Consider the following 21,791-nt stretch of genomic DNA (forward strand, 5'->3'; position numbering starts at 1 on the left):
TCACATCATCCGTGTTGCCTGTGAATTATGAAACGATGAATTATGCTACCCCAACTTGCTGAATGCTCAACCTTAGAGAGTTAATGCTGTTTTCCCTGCTTTCACGTGGGCACATTTTTTCCTGTTCTTTTTTTTGTGTAGCAGTTCCCGCAATTAGGACACATTCATGTGAATAAAATTCTTTCGGAAGTCAGCACTTGTCCAGTGCGTTTGCCATGCTTTTTGTGCTGTTTATCTTCAGCATGAATAAACCCTGGCCCAGTCAGCTATGTTGATTGGAAAGTGAGCTATGTGTATATTCTTTGAGAGCTTCTGAATGCCACAGTGCAAGGAAGGCATCTTTGAGGAGTACTTGCCCTATTCCCGAAGCTTGGTCCCTTTGTACTACTGCCTGTTTTAAAGGGACACTAAACTCAAATAACAATTTACATAAGAGTGATAGCTCAAAGTATGACATCTAAAATGATAATATTATCAACAGCCATAGGCATATCAGTCAGGGGGACAAGGGGGGCTGTTAGCCCCCCCCCCCCCCCCACTGAGAGAAGTTGGGGGAGCTGAGCACCCCCAGCCCCCTCTTTCGACAGTGGTCACTCTTGGCAGCACGCTGGGGAAACCAGCAAGTAAGGTATAGTTTTCCATCACAACAGTAATCATATAATTATTTTCTTATGAGAGAATGAGATTGATTGATTGATTGATATGTGGAGTTTAACGTTCCCAAATTCACCATATGATTATGAGAGACGCCGTAGTGGAGGGCTCCGGAAATTTCGACCACCTGGGCTTCTTTAACGTGCACCAAAATCTGAGCACACGGGCCTACAACATTTCCGCCCCCATCGGAAATGCAGCCGCCGCAGCCGGGATTCGAACCCGCGACCTGCGGGTCAGCAGCCGAGTACCTTAGCCACTAGACCACCGCGGCGGGGCAGGGAGAATGACATTGTTACGAGGCTATGTTACAACATAGTGAAATTTCGCCAACATTGCCACTGTGATGAGTTCCCTTGTAGGTACACACACACGCGTGCACACACACACATGCATGCACGCACGCACACGCGCACACACACACACACACACACATACACACACACACACACACACACACACACACACACACACACACACATATATATATATATATATATATACCGGCTGACGAGTTAGGTAGGTTTGCCCCCTGCCCCCACTTGCGAAAGAGTAGATACGCTACTGCCAACTGCAGTGCCTTACTAACTGAGAAATTAAGGAAATGTGCACAAGAATACATGCACCGCAGTAGGACATCCTTAAAATGACATCGACGACATTAGACGAACCACCTACAACTAATCACTAGTAATCGATCTAGCTACACTGAATAAAGAATCTTCCATGCTTAAAGAGATGCAAATAAAATTCTGCTTGTTTGTTTGTTTGATTCATGAAAAAAAAAAGAACCGCCGGACGGTACTATGGTGAGCGGCGCGAGTGGTTCAAAAATTTTATTTTTGCATGGTTACACTGGACAAGTCGTGCCATCTAGCGAGGAGTAGCTGAACCAAAACACGTCTGCCATCTCGGAGCCAATGGCAGGAAATTGATCAATGGGCATTGTTGCTGCTGTGGATCCCGCAGCTTTCATTCTGTCTACTAGTGTCGGCGAACGCACAATAGAGCCGGGCAATGTTATACACGGCAAGACTTAGGCTAGTCGGTTCGCTCTTTGAGACGGGTAAATTGAAGTGTGCCAACGTGATTCGGGCAACTAAAACGTGCTTTCATTTCGAAATAAGCCCTTCCTTGGCACAAAAGTAACACTGCTAGGTTTCTAGACCGCTATTTCAGCAATCAACATCGACTTAATAGCTGCTTTAGTGTCCCTTTAAACCTTTTATGTCCAGCACTGCACAGGGACTGCACGACACTGCCTGGGCATGCATGTGCAGAACTGCAGTGCCCTGCGCACTTAGCTCACTGTTGGCTGAACTGCATTGCACTCTCAAGGGCGACTAAAATGAGAATATTTAAAGACTTTCTGTTCACTAAAAAACAAAAAAAGGTGCAATTCAATATATTACGACTTTTATCCAAAAAAGAGTTTCCAGAATTGGTGGCAGGTATCAATATTGTACTTTGCCCAGAACAGCAGCTCTGATACATCCGAACAACTCACTTTTCACAATGACTTTTCATGCACTGAAAGACGAAGACCTGTGTGCAATCGGTTAAGTAATTAAACTTATCAGAGGTCCTAACAATTCCGCCATAGCAATTCACTGGCTAGTCTTGTCTCTAACAGGGTCACAATATTGTCTCCAGTACTTGAAAACGGCAAAAATGTCATTAAGGTGACTAAACACTATATTTAGCGACTCTCCAGCTGATTTAACAACACTGATGTCCACCAAAGTGTTCATGGCAGTGAGACTCAACGGCACTGAGTGTAAAACATGGAAACACACATGGCAACAACAGGTACGGCCACCATGACATCATGGAGCCGAGATATAATATGCCAGAGACAACAACATTCACAGAAGGCATCAGCAGTAACTCAATCTTGCAGCAACAGTACCATCAGCAACAGAGTATACACTATATACATGGAGTTTTACATTGCAGTCACTTCCGATTGAATTTTTGCCAGTCAACTCGGAAACATTATTCACTTCCTGAAAGCACACGTTGTGGTCACATGTCGTGCATAAACTATCTGCATCGAAAACCAAAGAAATAGGAACAAAATGGGCTGAAGAACTTTACAATCCCATGCCGAAGAAAAACTTCTTGGGCTTGATTGTACTGCACTGTCAAATAAAGGGGCACAAAAATGCTGACAAGAAGCTAAATGCTACAGTAAGTAATATGCTACAAAGTAACCAATGAAAACTATTTAAGGAACATATTGTAATAATACTGATTGTTGGCCTAGTTGGTATTTACTTAATGGCATGATTTGGCCGCAAAAGAGACACACACAAGAAAAGGAACACTCAAACGACAAGCACAGGCGGCACTTCCAACTAAAGCAGACTAGGTGCAGACCCAGACTTAAGTACGAAAATATAGACATGCGCAGTCTTCATACAGCCTTACGCTATCCAACAATCAAACAATCTTGTCTCCGAAGCATACAACGTCACCGACGGTTCGCTGATACACCTTTCACCTGGGATCTACTCTCGAGAAATCGTGCACGCACATGACGCAGGCATCATTCGGAAACCAGATCCAGCGTCTTTTAGCTGCGAATTTCCCTGACTCGCTATTGACAGCTGTCTCCGAAGCGCTTTTGCGGAAAGCTAAGGGTGATGTTACTAGAGCTGCCACGGGGGAACAAAGAACCGAAACCGTAAGACCTGCAGTGATTCCTTATGTTCATAAGGTCTCCCACAACCTGAAAAAGGTAGCAGGCCGGTATGGGGTACCTGTCGCCTTCTCTGCGCCCATAAAGCTGGCTCAGCTGTGCCCGAGAACTGCTCGGGAGGTGGAGGCGAGCCGTCAAGGGTGCGGCAAAAAACACGCCACGATGTACGGGAGATGTGCAAAAGGCGTTGTTTATGAGATTCCCTTTTCGTGTGGCAACTCGTACATCGGGATTACCGGGCGCTGCATCAATGAACGAGTTAGGGAGCACGAATTAAATTTAATGAACGATGGCTTGGCGCATTTGCCTATGCACTGTAAAGCCTGTGGGTGTGTACCACGTTTTAATGAGTTTAAGATTCTGGGTAGAAGCAGGTACAAAACTGCGCGTGAGCTGATGGAAGCCTATTACATTAAAAAGAAAGGTGAAAGGTGTATCAGCGAACCGTCGGTGACGTTGTATGCTTCGGAGACAAGATTGTTTGATTGTTGGATAGCGTAAGGCTGTATGAAGACTGCGCATGTCTATATTTTCGTACTTAAGTCTGGGTCTGCACCTAGTCTGCTTTAGTTGGAAGTGCCGCCTGTGCTTGTCGTTTGAGTGTTCCTTTTCTTGTGTGTGTCTCTTTTGCGGCCAAATCATGCCATTAAGTAAATACCAACTAGGCCAACAATCAGTATTATTACAATATATTTCTAGTGCAACTGGCCTCTCTTCGTGTGTGTCTTCTCCGGACTTCCTATCAAGCGTCGACATCATTGTCAGTTCCATTGTTGCAACTACCTGCCGTGCAAGATACATCGGTTTCTGCATACGCAAAGGACTTACGCCACCTGAAGTAAGTTCCCTCTTTGGCCATGTTGCTTCTTCTAAGGGCCATAATGCCCGGCTGTGCAAAATTCTGCGTTCAGAATTGTGGAGACAAGTACGCTTACTTCACGACTGGCTACGCATTGTGCACCTGAAGAATGATGTTTCATGGGTAGCGGAAGAGAAGTTAAGAACCTCCAGACGCATCATCCATCACATGACGGAATACTGGTGGAAACAAATCATTGGACAATGTTGTAAAATTAACAAGGACAGTAAATCAACGACGAGGTCATCAAATGTGGTAATGTTAGGAAACGTGAGCCTACCGGAGGACTCGGCAACGCTTCTTTCCAAGGGACCCAAGTATTGCATCGATGCCAGTGTTCCTGTGCATGAACTAGCGGCACTTAACAGATATGTGGCTAGTAAAGCCTCAGCAGAGGATAAGGAGAGGTGTCTGTTAGATGGTGTAGATAGCCTGAAAAAATGTGTTTCTGGTACCAGGCAGAGTCATAAAACTGAGGTTATGCGAAAGACAGTAGCGTTGTGTAGGGAAAAGAATATTGTCATATTGGAAGCTGACAAAGAAGGGTGTTTTGTAGTGCTTCCACGAGAAATGTTTAATTTGAAGGCAGCAGAGGCTATAAGAAAGAATTTTGTTTAGATTAAGAAGTCTGAATCAAAGGTTAAGAGTAAGGTTTCCAAGCTATGTAAAGACCTCAAGTTGCAAAAGTTAGCAACAGATATTAGAAAAATGAAAGCTACGGCATTAAACGTATTCTTCAGCGCAAAAACACACAAAGTTGAAGTACCCTTTAGAAGTATAGTGAGTGAACGGGACACATGGCAGCTTTTACTTAGTAAGCACTTACAGAAGGTGCTGAAGTGCGTTAAGATTAAGGACCCCTTCTTCACTAGCAGTTCAAAAGACATAGTGCAGTTCTTGAGAGATAATGAGCACTCGCTCAACAATGGCTTCTCAGTAGATGTGGAAGATCTTTTTTATTCAATTCCACATGATGAACTCTTCTTTGCGGTGAGATCCTGCATAGAAGAAAGTGGCGCCATACCCTTTCAAAATGCGGCTGGTGTAACGATAGACGACTTTTTAACTCTGTTAGAAGCCTACCTACGTAGCACTTTTATATCTTTCGACAAGCAGCTTTTTCTGCAGAAACGCGGCATTTGCATTGGATCCTGTATTGCTCCGTTGCTGTGCAACATATTTTTATCTAGTATTGACCGGTCGCTCGATGAAGCTTTTAATCTGCATAGCGCCTTGAACGTTGCCAAAGTTTTTAGGTATATGGATGACTTTTTAATTCTTTTTAACAGACAAGGCTCCTTGACGCGCTGCGATGACATTTTAAATATTTTTAGGCTTCACGGAAAAGGACTCGTTTTTACACAAGAACTGCCGCAAAGTAACACCCTGCAATTTTTAGATCTCCGCTTAACTTTCCATGACGGGCAAACGTGTTGGCAATATTTTCCTCGCGCCAAGAAAGGTGTAATGCCGTATGACTCTTGCCAATCGAAAATAGTTAAGCGTGGTATAGCTACGCTCTGCCTGGGATCTACTCTCGAGAAATCGTGCACGCACATGACGCAGGCATCATTCGGAAACCAGATCCAGCGTCTTTTAGCTGCGAATTTCCCTGACTCGCTATTGACAGCTGTCTCCGAAGCGCTTTTGCGGAAAGCTAAGGGTGATGTTACTAGAGCTGCCACGGGGGAACAAAGAACCGAAACCGTAAGACCTGCAGTGATTCCTTATGTTCATAAGGTCTCCCACAACCTGAAAAAGGTAGCAGGCCGGTATGGGGTACCTGTCGCCTTCTCTGCGCCCATAAAGCTGGCTCAGCTGTGCCCGAGAACTGCTCGGGAGGTGGAGGCGAGCCGTCAAGGGTGCGGCAAAAAACACGCCACGATGTACGGGAGATGTGCAAAAGGCGTTGTTTATGAGATTCCCTTTTCGTGTGGCAACTCGTACATCGGGATTACCGGGCGCTGCATCAATGAACGAGTTAGGGAGCACGAATTAAATTTAATGAACGATGGCTTGGCGCATTTGCCTATGCACTGTAAAGCCTGTGGGTGTGTACCACGTTTTAATGAGTTTAAGATTCTGGGTAGAAGCAGGTACAAAACTGCGCGTGAGCTGATGGAAGCCTATTACATTAAAAAGAAAGGTGAAAGGTGTATCAGCGAACCGTCGGTGACGTTGTATGCTTCGGAGACAAGATTGTTTGATTGTTGGATAGCGTAAGGCTGTATGAAGACTGCGCATGTCTATATTTTCGTACTTAAGTCTGGGTCTGCACCTAGTCTGCTTTAGTTGGAAGTGCCGCCTGTGCTTGTCGTTTGAGTGTTCCTTTTCTTGTGTGTGTCTCTTTTGCGGCCAAATCATGCCATTATTTAAGGAACCTTCCAACCTTTTTTCAGCACGGTCAGAAAACACCGCCAATCGGTAGTCGAAGATCCTGAAAGTATGTCAGCTTAGCATTATGGTGCAGCTTGCGGCTTGGAATTAACAATTAATTCTCAAAGTCTGCCAGAAATTGCTCTTGCTTCTCTTGACAAATGATGTCATACACCTGAATAAAGTCTATAGCCAACGACTTATCTCAGCATAGTGAGCTTCATAGCTACAGCGGCTGCCATGAGATGGTGCAACATGCCCGCTTGCTTGCTCACGATCCCAATGAAAGGCACTCGAAGGAGGAAGAGGAAGAATAAACTTTATTATAAGAAACCAGTAGGTTTAGGTGGCCGGGCCTAGGCCTCCCATGAGGCATTCAAAGAAAAAAAAAACAGTGTTCAAGATGCAAGTGAGAAACGCACCTATCTTCCTGCCCTCATCATCCCCGTCCCAACATAATACCTTAAAGCACACTCACTTGTATGAGAAGAGAAAAAAAGTGTTTGACTGGAACGTGCGATAAATCCTGGTAACTCCGCTTGTACTTGAAGGATTTAAAAAATGTTTGCAGCATGCGATCCATGCACCATCATGCGCAAATAGTAAGACTCAAAAAAGTGTTGCAGAGCCCCTATACAGTGTTCTAGGGTGCAGGAATACAAGAGCGAATGGGGGACAAAACCGGGGCAGCTTTGGAGATCGCTTATATGTGTCCCAATGAGAGTAAAGAAAGTACAGCCTTATAAACTATGGTTTACAACCCAAGAAAAAATATATAAGCTCCTCCCACGAAATTGCCGCATGTTTGATCTTCGTCTCTGTAAAATAGTTGTGTTGACAGCATTCCGTTAGAGATTCACAGGGTGCTTTTCCATCTGCTAATGCTCATACACACGATAAAAGCTTGTTTCTTCAACATGAAGTGGTTATTATCCATGACAGCAATGTATGGCTGTAGGGTAAAATAAAATAGCAGGGGTGGAAGGAGGCTTCAGTTTTCTGGAGCAGCTTTGGGAGCAGAAATGAGGCGGCTTTAAAGTAGCTTTGAAGAAGTAAAGGAGTTTTGGGGCAGCTCTGGAGCACCAAAAGGTGTGTTTCAGAGCATTGAAATATAGTTTTGGAGCAGAGTTTTTAGGTCACACATCACTGTTAATTAGAATTTTTGCTTTCTGATAAACACAAAATGTTCAGTGGTTTCTAATGAGAGCACTGCAACTCCAAGAAAAAACTTAGTGTTCTGGACAGTTACTGAAGCTCAGGCAAATAAAAAAATTTGATGTCAAGATGTTTCAATGTTCAAAATGTGATGAAAACACCGCATCCAACATGAACAGCAGATGACCAACTACAGTATAATCTTAATGATACGATTTCAAATTATGCGAATTTTGTGATGATGCCCATTGTACGGTTGTTTTGGATGGACTACATTATATAAAATATGCCGTGATTCGGTGCTATACGAATATTTTCCCCATTCATTGTGAATGATACGAATTTGCGATTGGCCCCTGCTCGAAAGCGGCGCAATGCAGCTTGTTTGTGGGAGGAGGACCCGTTCACTCATGGTGTCAGAAAGTGAATGTGGCAAAACTCTGCAGAATTTTCCTCGCTTGAGTAGCCGGGAATACACTTCGCAAGGCCGAGGCAAAAAAAGCGGTACGAGACCAATGTTCCCGCGATAGCAGATCCCTTTTGGCTTTGGCTACACCGGCAGCTCTAGCTATCAAACCATGTGATGTAAACAACCAGCTGCAAAATTAACATGGCAGCAAAGGCATCAGCGGTGAATCACGTAGGCACTATCGCGAACTACCCGTGCAGCACGTCAAAGCTCACAGCCTTGACGAGGATGCGTTCATAGAGAGCCTGCTTTGGATTACGAAGGTTGAGAACAATGGAAGTAGAAAAAGGTGCAGCAGCAGCAAATTAGCACGTTCTAACATTTTTAACTTTTGTACTGCCGGCTGAATCCATCACCGACGCTGCGTCCACTCGTTTCGTTTCTGCTGGTGAGACATTTTTGCTGAGACGTTTGTAAAGGTGTTATCTTTCTCTTCGGTGCTTTGCATACATAACTAGAACTCGGTACAAACTTACTTTATTGCTCAGAAAACTGGCGAAATGGAATGAATTCTCAAGTGGCGATGCCAGTGGTGGCGGTGGCATGTACTACAGTATCAATATTTATGAAAGGGAACACACGAGCGCCTGGCCGGCGCTCTGCTGTGACTGCCTGCTACACCATCAGCTGACAGATAAAAAAAGCGCGTTTCTATTGCAGCACCTGTTGCGAGACCAGAGCTGGAAGCACAATTTAGCAGCGCTTGTCCAATAGTCATGATTTCTTGTTTTGTTTGCTAACCGATCATTCAAAAAGCGGATGCACTTTGTTTATCTGTCGGATGATGGTGCTGTAGGCAGCCACGACGTGCAGAAGACCTCAGGCTTGAGTGTTCCGTTTCAAAAAAATTTACGCTGTACGAACATTTGCGACGGGCGTGGACGTGGCTTTGCGGCCGCTCCGGTGTTTTTACTTGAATTCCCCAGTGTGAACTCTCCAGGACTGATTTCTTGTCGACTTCTCAGCACAGTTCTCCAGCAGCTTAAGTGCGGCGAAGTGAATGCATTTTCAATGACTTTAGCCGCTTTCGCTTACTTCAATGTCATGTGTGAACGCGCCTCGCCAGCAGCATAAGTGAGGAAACCGCGGCACTTTCTGGAAAAGACAATGAAGGCAGAAAAGTTGGAAGGAACATAATTGACTTCCACCGCAAGAAGTAGTTGCCAGTAAAGTTCTTGTTGATCTTCATTATCAGTTTAAACTTGCTTTTAGTTCATACAAATTCAGGATACGAACATTCCGCGTTCTCTCTTTGAATTCTTATCATCGAGATTCTACTCTATATAATAAAAGTTATCTTTACACTAAACCAATAGGGCTCTATCAAAATAAATGTAAAAAACTTCCATTCCAGTCATTGAAGTACCGTAGCCGACATGAGAACTTGGAGAAAATTTAGATGTGCTTGCCGCACCATTGCTAGGCAATGAAGTGAAAAACTTTTTTACGATAGGAATTATATGAACACCCGACGGCTTTCGCCGTCACCTCCATGTTCCACGTAGGGTAACGGTCGATAACCCTCCCTGCACTTCGTACCTTCTATCCCCACGTAAAATTACACAAGTTAGCGTTATGAGTGCTGCTCAAGCAGAGATTCAACTAGGAGGCTGATTTTTGTCACTCGAGGGCGCACGCAATTGCATCCCAGTGCGCGTTAGACCTGCCATCGAATGCTCAAGCAGAGAGAAAACACGCTGTCCGTCTTGAAGAAGCATGAAAAGACGCAGGAGAAAGGAGCTCGCTCGAGGAGCAGCTGTGAACTTTGATCTGAAGAGCGTGGTTGTGATAGGTGGCGCATGCGCTATCGGCAAGCATCAGCACACAGCTCGTAAACCGCTGTACGTAGTGTGCTCTCAACAGGAAGAGAGAGATGATATGAAGAAAGGCTGGGAGGTTAACCAGAAAGCTACCCGGTTTGCTACCCCGCACTGGGGAAGGGTAAATAGGAGACAGAAAAGTAAACAAAAGGGAATGAATGAATGAGAGAGGCACGGAAGCGAAAACACACACACTAAAATGTCACAAATGTTCGAAGAGGCGGATCGATTGCAGAAACTTTAGCAAGGCTTTCATCACTTTTCGGCATAAAGCTCATTGCTTCCGGCATTCCAATATTAATTAACGGGAAGAAATTGTGCGGTAAGGACACTTTTCCCTGGAGCAGCCGTACTTTTCTTACACCAGCGTTTTATAGTAGTGAGTGTCGTGATGTTGGATCCAAAAGAGTTATCTGTCGGCCTCCGTATTGTAACGTCTTGTTCATATTGTAATTTTGTATGGCCACGGGGTTGTGATGTGGATGAAAGCAGCAGCCTCTGTTTTCATGAGTGAACTTTTTATTTGGGCTAACCTGTGTACGGAAAACGAAACGTCACTCTACAAGCAATACATGTTGTAAACCAATAGCAGTGAATATAGAGCATCAGCCATTGGTAATTTGCCACGCAGCAAAGTGCGTCGGCATCTATACAAATGCCATCGAAGATTGCAGCGTCATCGCTAGCAGCCACGTAAGTTCCAGAACAAACTCTAATGTACGTGTTGTGCGTGTAATCGCGTCGGAAAGTTCTATGATTATCTAGATGGTTCCCAGTCATTTGGATGTCGTTTGCGCAAGGCAGCGTTGCAGGCATAATGGTACGGTAGCAAAAATAGAAAGAAAGCAATGCAGGCGGCCTTAGCATTCGAACATTTCAAGCTGTTGCTATTGCAAATATTCCTTTGCAGGTGAAACAGATTTTTTTTTTTTTTTTTTTTTTTCAGTTTGTATGGTTCAATGGTTTCCATCGCAGAGAGTGTGCTGTGCCTGGCAGTTTCTCGGCAACGGTGCGGTGAGTTTTTTGCAACAACACTGCTGTCTTTACAGTCTGACTAACAGCTTTGCTGTTAAAACATATGTAGTTGCATAATGAGGTAGGCACACAAACGTTACCTTACCAAGATTCATGCAGTCTATTCACAAGGTGACCAAACTAATCTGATATGCACACGGTTGCATCCTTTGTAGAGCCCATCCGTTTTGGCCGGTCGATGATAGAACTCGACTAAATTTGGTGTTGTGCCCGCAAACTGCCGTTTAGGCCCAGCTTCGCACGGAGGTCAGATTGGCGCAGAATGGTGCAATTGGCGCAGCACTTCCACCCCTGAACTTATCTTGAACATGCAGAACCACTTGGTATCATGAAAATGCACAAATTCAATTTTCAATGGAGCATCTAGGGCAGTGAGCAGTAGAGCAATGGCCATGGGCGGAGCTTACATATAAATTTTTTATATGTTGCAGCCATTTACACACTTGTCTATACTGTGCACTTTGTACTGTCTACCACCGCTACGAAATCACTGTGCTACCAAACACAAACTTGTGAGTTCAACTTCTGCCAGTCGCAGCCGGATTCAGAAAGAAATACAAAGTGAAAACACCACTGTGTCAAGGTTCGAGCACAAGTCAAAGAACCACAGGATGTCAAAATTATTATGGAGACTGCACCAACCCTTCTTCATCAAGAGGTTCATCAACACAAACTGTGTAAGTTCATGACGGTGCACCCATATAGTCATTTTCAAAATTTACAAAAGACCACTGCAGCAATGATCAAACAAGAAACTGTACAGCAGCCTAGTACTGATCTTTGATGCTGAAAATAGAATTTACAATTTAAGGGGAGATGCTACTCGAAGACACTTTTTCTTTAATATTCACCCTAAACCAATGAAACTTGAGCTGTTTATGGAACTTTTTACGCTGATTTTAAGCATATAATTAGTTTTCTTGCAAGTTACACACATTTAGCTCTGCAACATTACAAAATGAAAACCTTAACCCTTTTGCCCCCCTTTTTTCATCCCTAAAATTTTGTAATTTTTTACCATTCATAGTTCATAATGCTTAAAATAAAGTGTTGAGTGCAAATGACTAATTAGAAAGCACATACAAAATACGCAATACGTGTGAAAAATACTAGACATAAAGAGTCCATATTTCAACTAGCCTAGTAAAGGTATATATATATATATAATTTTTTATTATACAATAAAATCTTGAAATTTCAACTAGATAATTGCATTTGTCATACTTTGGAAAAAATTTGGACAAAATTTCATGCAGATTCAAGCACTAGAAGTGCCCAAAAAAGGAAGAGCACATTGGAAAAAATGGCAAAATTTGTGTTTTGAGAAAAACGAGTTACAAAGTTAAAATTGAATTTTTATTTATGAAAGATACCATTATATCAGATGAAATTTGCACACCAAAAAGAACAATCCTTCTTGTAGTGGCCACTGCGACTAAAATACGCCAGCACCATGAGTTTGTCCCTCTCGGCTTTTTCGAGCCGACTCCTCACAGACATTTCGATCACAGGCAGGGCCATGATACACTTGCCAAACTTCCGCTCCATCTGGCAGAGTCTTGTGCCAACTGCAAGCTAGAAAGAAGTTCGACAGGACTGCGAAATCCAAACTTAGTCCAGTGTCATGCCATTTTGCAGCCATGTTTGTGCGACATACTGTCGTACATAATGGCAATGTCGTCCCTGCTAAGTTCTCTCACTGCGAGCTCTTTCAATCTCTCAAGATTGGTGCTGACCTCATCCATTGCCGCATCAGGAACTTTCCGGCTAACAGGTGTGAATAACCTTTGACGCACTGGCTTTTGCAAGCCAACAAATTAACTGCCGCAAATCGGACCAGCTGCTTGTAGCCTTATCCTACAGAACGCACCGCACAACGGCTTTCACTTGCGAGCAATGCTTTTTTTTTTCATTCATAACCGAGATAATTACACGAGAAAAGCATTGTTCAGCTGCTCTGCTTGACAAGACATGGACCCCGCAAATAGGTTTCACAGCACATACAGGCGCGCAGTGGCCAATGGCGGTCCCCGATTCGTACCATGTGATAAGCCAGTCGCGGCGCTCGAAAAACATGCAGAAGAGTGATTCTTTTTTTTATTTCTTGCACTGCATCAGCGAGAGAAACTGTTGTTATTTGAAGAGTGAGGCTCGACTCTTCGATTCATGCGATCAACAATGGCTAGCGGCGGCATATTATCGGCGGCAAGGTGCTCGAAGACTGCACACTTTAGACCTTTTAACAGGCACCTTGTGTTCTTTAGATGAAATTTCAAAGCATTTACAGTCAAGTCTCTACCTGTATTATTTTTTTCATAACAGTGGAGGTACTAATCTCATCAAAAGAGGCGTAAATAAAAGATAGGCAATTTTGAAAAAAACTAGCATTTTTCGACTTGCATCTCCCCTTAAATGCAGCACTATTAAAGCCATCAAATGCATTTCGCACTGCTTAAAAGTTGGTCGACAAGGCAAGATTATGAACACAAGTGACGTTTGACGGATAAATCGACTTATGCGAAGCGACAGTGCATGATGGTACAGAAGTGGTTTTGTACTTCCAGAGCAGGACCCATTTCGCCTCAGAATGTTTTAAAAATTTGACTGTACATATAAACACCAAGGTATGCTGGCATAAATAGTATGTTAATCCCAACAATTAGTAAACATTGGTCATTGACTGAACCCGTAGTATTGCACTATGCACAACACTATCATATCATGCCATACGATGTGCACACCATGCCAGAACTGCAGAAACGCTCAGCATTAAAAGGCACACTGCCACACAAACATGTAGCTAGCATACTGAGCATACGCAGTTCTTTGCGCATACATTCAAATGTGAACAGGCAGGCTTTCCCTCTGAATGCCCAACAAATGGAAAAGCCAGGGAGAGCCCAGGGACATGGTGAGCCCCATGGAGAGATATGTGATGTACTTGTAGGGAAGCTCAATGGAGCCCTTTTGCCGGCTGCTCTCCAGTTTGGGGTCGCAGCCATGGACACTACACAGCAGCGGGTATATCTGCGATACAAACCAATACAAAACTTTCAAATATAACTGGCCAAAAAATCAAAGCCCTAGGTACAAAGAAGGCTTAAGGTTTAGTAAGAGAGGATAAAAAAAAATATAACAAAGAGCAAGCAGCACCATGCAAGCAAGTTGTTTTACTGTGATAACAATTATATCAACATTCAGGGGTCCACAAGTTACGTCATATATGTGAGTGAAAGTGTGAGACGCCAGGCTTAAGTAGAGAGGGAGTATGCCAACCGTCTTCAATTGCAGAAAATACCCAATAAGGGTCTGTGTTGCTTCAGTGACAACTGCACGCTTTGAGCAGCTGGGAAGGGCCATGCATGGCCGACAGGAATTGGCAAACAACTCCAAGTGCAAATCATGGTCTGCAAATGTGCCGAATTTACAGCGCATGATTCCTATTGACTCATTATTACATTCCAAGAAATGAAATAAGGTATGTGTATTGTCAGTTTCTGTAAATACTGCTAATTAGCATGTAAATATCTAGCTTCAATAGTTGCATAAGAAGAGTGAAATATTAGGCCCAACTGCACACACAGTTTGTTTTTCGGCAGTATTAATTATTGAGCAAAGAAAAAAAAATACGCTTGACACTGGTCCTGGGACATGGCACATCAAACAGTTGCTTAGTGTACACAGTGAAGTGATCATTTCCAGCAATAGGCAGCATAACGAAGTTGAATGAACATTAGTAGTTCACTCAGGAGGCCTGCATAAATTTGCACACAGCATTTGAAGTCATTTGAAGAAACACATGATGTGTGACATGCCTCCAAATTTGATGTGTACAATTGTACACACTGCTGCTGAGGGGGTTGCTTCAAGCTATGTTTTTTGAACACTCGGCTACTTGTTGAAGCAATAGAATACACCACCAAGGCCCTTTTGCTCACTGCTGCAGCCAAATTTTCTCACACCAGCAATTTACCGGCTTTTGCTGGGTCAGACCCAGAAGTTGGCTGCTAGCCTTATGTCACGTAACATTCCCATCTGTTGCTATCACATTCTGTGCTTTGTAAAACTCTTAGCTGGGCGAGTTGGTTCATAATTCTGGGTAAACTGGTGTGCACAGATACACTCAAACCTTGTTATAACGAAGTTGAAAGAAAGCCACAATTATTTTGTTATATCCATTATTTTGTTATATCAATTTGTGGCAATCTATGCTCAGATGGGCGCACACCTATAAGCATGCAAAGAAGGGAATCGCCTTGCGGCCCGATGTACCACTACGCGACCATGCGTGTGACAGAAAATAAACACAGTCGAATCTCATTAATTCGAACACGCTTAATTCGAACTCACGCTGAGGTCCAGTCAAAGTTATGTGTATTCCAATGGGCGAAAATTCTCTGTCATTCGAAAATGCAAGCACTTGCGACAGTTAACTTGAACATACCGCGCTCCGAAAATGCTCTCTGCACCATGACCGATCCCGCGGCGGCACCTCTCAACGCTGCGGGCGAAGAAGGAAAAGAACAAAAGGAAAGAAAAGACTGTGGCGAATTGCTTGCTCTTTCTCAAATGCTGATCTATGACACACCTGTGCCACGCTTCTTCCTTTTCCGTCTCTGCACGTAGAGACCCTTCTTTCTTCAAGGTCACGCACGGAAAGAGAGAGAAAAAAATTGGCCCCGTATTTGCATTTCACGCCGCAAATGTTGTCTAAAGATCTGGAGAGAGTGAACAAAATGTTTATTAGATGTTCTGCGCAAGAAAATCAGTGAATGGTATTGTGGAGGTGCTGAGTTAGAGTGCCTCTAGCGTGCAGTGGAGGCGAACGTGCACATCAAGTCCCGTCACACGTGAGACATGAGCGCTATCTAGCAGTTATCCTGGAAAAGAGGGCGCGCGCTGTGCACGCCCGTCTCTGAGGTAATAAGGTGTACAACGCAAGGCGACGGGTAGGAGCTACCATCGTGTCGTCTTAGCAAAGCATTGGAAACACGGCATTTCGTGCAAACGTTGCATGGCGAGTGCAGCGTTATAAAGGCTACGATACCTAAAATTACTTATGTATGCCTTTTCTAGTAAAAAATACACATACATAATATTGACGTGTTGTTAAGGTGCCTTAGATATGTGCAATAATTGCTTTTAAAGACGATAGTCTTTTTTGGAGACCTTCGACACAAAAATTTGTCTGTCTGTCTGTCTGTCTGTACATTTGTCTGTTTGTCTTCTCTTAACGGCATCGGGTACTTGAAACGATTGGCCCCATCCGCAGCGCCTACTAATGCTGCTCAAGATTCAGCGTTCATACTAGTGCAATCGTCAATTAAAAAGCAATTATTTCACATGTCTGGGGCACCATAACAACCCGCATATATTTTGTATGTGCGTCCTTTACTAGAAAAGGCATACATAAGTAATTTTAAGGACCGTAGCGCTTATCGCACTGACCATGCAACGCTTGCACGATTAGGCAAGTGTGGCACCTACCTGTCGTCTTGCGTTCTACACTTTATCACCTCTGAGACGGGTGCACACACCCGTCTCACAGCCACGCGCTTCGTTTTCTAAGAAAACTGCTGGATGGCACTCATGTCTCACGTGTGACATGTCGTGACTTGATGCGCTCGTTCGCCTCTGCTGCACGCTCGATGCACTCTAACGCAGCGCCTCCAAAATACCATTCACCAATTTCCTTGCTCAGAACATCAAATAAATGTCTCGTTCACTTTCTCCACACACAAGACTATCATCTTTCGACGACATTTGCAGATTAACATGGAGATAAGGGGCCATTTTTAAATTGACAATCGCACAAGTATGAACGTTGAACCTTGAGCAATATTGGTTGGCACTGTGGATGGGGTCGGCCGTTTGGAGCATCGTTTGGTCACTTTGGTGCCGTTTGAAGTACCGTTAAAGCTGGTCAAACAGACAAATGTACAGACAGACAGACAGACCAAAATTTTTGCGTTGAAGGTCCCCAAGAAAGACTATCGCTGTCGCGGAGAGTCCTCCTTTCTGGGTGCAGAGGGTAGCAGTGGAGACACAGTCGTTGCCAAGTGACAAGAAAATCGCTTTGCACCGCAGTGCCGCTTCTCAATCATGTGACTTGCTGAGAGCTTCCTCAATCCTCTCCGCTGGCTGTGTGAGGAGGACGACTCTCTCGGCTGCGCGGGGCGTGGCTGTAAGGTCGGCGCGGGAGTTTTGAAATAGCTGCGCTGATTAAGCGTCAAACTGCACAGAAAACGATATACTTAACAGACTACGGTCAGTTTTTTTATAGACTATTTGATAGACTAATTTAGTTTGTTATATCCATTTACCGGTCAATTTTGCTTCGCTACAACGAGGTTTAAAATGCATGGTTCTCAATGCAGCTTTCAAGGGGAATCTTGTTTACTTCGTTATATCCATTATTTTGTTGTATCCTGTTACGTTATAACGAGGTTTGAGTGTACAGACAAACGATAACAAAAAAGAAGAGACAGGAACCAGCTATACAGCTATACTTCACAACTATACTATGCATGACTTCATAATAAAAAAACTTGCACGGTTACAATGTTCGTAGCAGCCCATGTACAAAAAGGCACCAAAGTAATTGTGAAAGTCTGACGTCTACAGGTTTTCCCGCTCACTTTAATCCAAGTGCCAGCCTAAATAATCTGCACGCCATTGAAATAATCTGAACGCCGAGCTATTTAATCCATGTGCCAAACATTTAATCCAAGTGCCAACATATTTAATCCAAGTGCCAACTCACTCAGGCCACGTGCCATTCAGATTAATCCAAGTGCCACCGTGTTTAATCCAATTGCCAATGACTTTAATTCAGGTGCCAGTCAGTTAAATCCATGCAAGAAAACCAGAATACAGGGCGTAAAAATGGCAGTGCCATTGAAATGCAGTTCCTACAGTATAAAAGACAATAGTCGGAAGGTAGAATCAATCATTATTATTTGTATTCGCCGATGGTATTCTTGAAAAACATTACTCCTGTGGTTCGCTTAAGCCATGTTTGGAGTGCTTATACTTTGCTATGCGCAAGTTTGCATAATGAGTCCTTGGTGCAGGTGAAATAAATTTAATGAAAACGAAAAAAAACGCAGGAACATATTACTGAACATTTTACAGTGCAATAAAATTCAGTATCCGTCACTGAAGCTCATAATTGGCTTTGGTACACACTACAACATTACATGACCAGGACAGGTCATGTATAGCGAACGACACACTATGTTTATTGGAGTGCCGGAACGCATACTAAGAGATTAAAAGCATGGTCGCGGGCAGTGATGGGTCAAAAACAGCTACATAATCAAGAAATTAGGAAACCGTCGCGTGGCACGCGCTGTGAATTAGAGATAATTCCAATATGTTTTTTTTTTCCTGTAGTGAACATACAACGTAAACTGATCATCCTGATGTGGCAATAGAAGTCTTATTTTACATTATTGTATGCTCTCATTTTTTTATTCAAACAAAGTTAAATGTCTCCAATGATACAAACAGTACTGATTGTTCGTTTAGCTTGTTAGTTTTGTGACGTACTTGATGAATGCGATGAAACGAACACAGAGGAAACAAAATGATAATAACACGCAACTGACCTTGGGCCTAGCTTTCTTTTTTTTGCGTACGTGTTTTTTTTTTGCACGGCATTATGCCTCTCATCGCACATTGGAAGCTTGCGGATTCTTCAGTGCAATCACTAAAATATTTGTTCTGTCCCCCCTCTCTATCTCTACACACACACACACACACACACAAACACACAAACACACACACACACACACACACACACCCACACACACACACATATATATGTGTGTGTGTGTGGGGGTGCACACATACATACATATACATATACAGGAAAACAAGAGTGATTACTACTAATTATTCAATAAATGCAACATAGGTGCAGGTTAGTGTATTTAATAGAACAGAACTCTCATAGGGCTTGGAGATGGATGTTCACAAGTCATCTTCACGCAAAGCGGCAGGCACGAAAGAGAAATTGTGCCGATCAAAGGCCGCGCAGTCCACGCGCTGTATTTGTTGCATGGAGTGGCGAGCTGCATCCAGCAGCAAAGAACGCCTGTGCTCCTTTTTCGTAATGCCTTGCGGTGTCACTAAAACTAAGTTACGACGTTCGCTCAGGTAGGCCTTCACGTGTGACTTGAATTTCGAGAAGGCTTCTTCTATAGGGTTAAAGAAGGGACTGTACGCTGGCAGGCGCTTAATAGAGTGCATAGAGTTAGCCAAAGCCGCCTGTTCTGCTCGAGCGTGAGCAGGTGCATTATCAAAAAAGACTACAGCTTCTGTATTTGGCTCATCACATTCTGCGCGGGCCGAAACATCACTGAGGAAGTCATTTAAGACAATCCAATGAACTTTGTCCACCACAGTCCAGTGAATAACTCCATTTGCGGACATGCATGCTATAATGTTCAAGTTCACTCCCTTTGTCGTTGTGGTCATGTGCACAGCGGGTGGTCCTTTAGCTGCTCTGCCGAAATTCCTGGAACACCAGATATTGAAGTTAGTCTCATCTAAATAGAAGCGGCAAACACGCGGTCCATCAGACTGCAGCCATTGGGCATACAGCATGCGGCTGTGCTTGATATCGTCACGGTTGCGATCTGTGGGCCTCTGCGTCACTAGCTTCATCGAGTAGCAGTGGGCATTCAGGAAGCGGTCGACTGAGCTTGCACTGATTGTTACTCCTGGCATTTCTTTCTCCAGGGCCTCCTTTATTTGCTTCAATGTAAATGTACAGTTTTCGTCGACAATTCGTCTCAAAGTACTCACAACGTCATCTCCAAACTTCCTTTTTGAACCCCCACCATGCTTTGATGTTTCTCGGTCGGTAGCGGCAATCGATCTTGATGTTTTAATGCTGATGCCTAGAGCGTCGGCCAGTTGCTTTAAGTCACCGCCACGCCTGTAAACGTCCAAAAATCCTAGCCCTGTCGACCACCGATACTCTGCTGTTTTTTCGACGAGTTTCGTCGGGGTTCTTAAAGTGTGGTCTTCATTTGCGTCCAGCCATGACTTCAAGCAAAGCTCTCTCTTCGTCTGCAAATGTTCCCGTATGAAAACACACGTTTCAAGTAAACACGCTTCAGCTACACTAAGCGTCGTCTGTTACATGAAAACCCAAGTACCTACTTTGATGCTTTTATAACAACTCATTTCCACATGAACCCGAATAAATGCAAGTTTGGTATTATTAAGTGGTTATTTCTGATTTCAAGAACGAATGAATATCATCTGTCGGTCACTGTTCTCCCTGGGCTGAGCAGACGACTGCGGTAGCCTCAGCGCATAAGTAGCCAAATGCCGTCTGCTCAGCAGACGACACGAATCTATGCATATGCGATGGTGTAGATGGTTAACCGGAATGAAGCAGTAGCAATGCAATAAAGACTAACATGGACTCTATGAGCAAGTACATTTAGGTACCTATAAATGCAATTACTACTGACTGTTTTTTTTTATTTTGAAGCTATGACACCAAAATGTTAAGGGGAAGTCGCACTGCGCACTTCATTTCATAAGCGCTACCATGTATAGCCGAGGGAAAAGTTCTTGCTGTGACGCCATGTTTACGTTATTCTGACATTTATACTATATATAGTGGCTAACTGTGTGTTTCTAGCACATGGATTAAACTGACTGGCACCTGAATTAAAGTCATTGGCAATTGGATTAAATACGGTGGCACTTGGGTTAAACTCAATGGCACACGGCCTGAGTGAGTTGGCGCTTGGGTTAAATATGTTGGCACTTGGATTAAATGTTTGGCACATGGATTAAATAGCTCGGCGCTCAGATTATTTCAATGGCATGCAGATTATTTAGGCTGGCACTTGGATTAAAGTGAGCGGGAAAACCTGTAGTTTGCCGCGAAACAAGCCCTTTTTCAGTCATACAGTTTATGTTTTATCTCAGCCTTATAGCCTGCCAGGTGTAACTTGCAAGCCTGTGTTTTTGAATACACTGTTACCAATAAGTAGCACGCGTGGTGTGTCTCTGTTTGACGTCTTTGCAATACATGATGATTACTAGCAAGCACCAACTAGCCTAAGAACAAGTCTTTCTGCAGTTCAAACTAATAACTGGCTTCAATGAACATGGATAGTTTAGCACCAATGCCATGATTAAACACTTCAGTTAAAGATTATGCCATGTTTTGAGGGTAAGTTACTTTTAAGATTACGTCCTTGTTGTCCCTGTTTAATTGCATTTAAAATGTCAATTGCAAACACTGGGGCATCTTGTTTTCCCCAAAAAAGAAGTAATTCAAGCTCTACATGCAACCTCATCTGAAGCTGACAAATGATTTTGCCAGAGAACAAAAAAGTCCCTCAGTTATGATAGAGGCTACTCTAAGCCCTATGCAATTTCTTGAACACAGTTTCTTGAAGGAGCACTTCTTTCCAGCTTGATAGTTGTTAGTTGAATTGGCTTTATTTGCCCAAGACTGATTTGGCCATAACTGCGATACCTGCCGACCTAGCAGCATGAAAATTCCGGAGACTGCAACTGGGGGTTGGGGGGGAGGGGGTGTAGTTTTTCTTTTGCACACCATAAATTACTGAGACTGGAGACACATGAGAAAGGGGTAAGAATGTTTACTTTGAGCTGCCTTGTTTTTCATTTCATTTCATTTATGTATACTGTTAGCCCAGAAGTGGGCCGTTACAGGGTGGAAGTACA

The 21,791-nt window shown here is 43.6% G+C and overlaps 1 protein-coding gene across 8 annotated transcripts in view; it reads right to left on the bottom strand.

Moving 5' to 3' along the window:
- The window catches only part of LOC119168190 (sphingosine-1-phosphate phosphatase 2), a 325,637-nt gene that overhangs the window by 73,203 nt on the left and 230,643 nt on the right, over positions 1–21,791 (bottom strand). For 3 of the 8 annotated variants that reach the window (XM_075882540.1, XM_075882537.1, XM_075882535.1), the window contains one exon: positions 1,474–14,096. The exons of 4 other annotated variants lie outside the window; for them this stretch is intronic. In XM_075882540.1, coding sequence (XP_075738655.1) covers positions 13,908–14,096 — 189 coding nt within the window. In that variant the 3' untranslated portion in view covers positions 1,474–13,907. Of the gene's footprint in view, positions 1–1,473; positions 14,097–21,791 lie in introns of those variants that run through there. One more of the 8 variants, XR_012888522.1, reaches the window with a different exon arrangement.

The sequence above is a fragment of the Rhipicephalus microplus genome, unplaced genomic scaffold (genome assembly GCF_043290135.1).
Source record: "Rhipicephalus microplus isolate Deutch F79 unplaced genomic scaffold, USDA_Rmic scaffold_12, whole genome shotgun sequence".
NCBI lineage: Eukaryota > Metazoa > Arthropoda > Arachnida > Ixodida > Ixodidae > Rhipicephalus > Rhipicephalus microplus.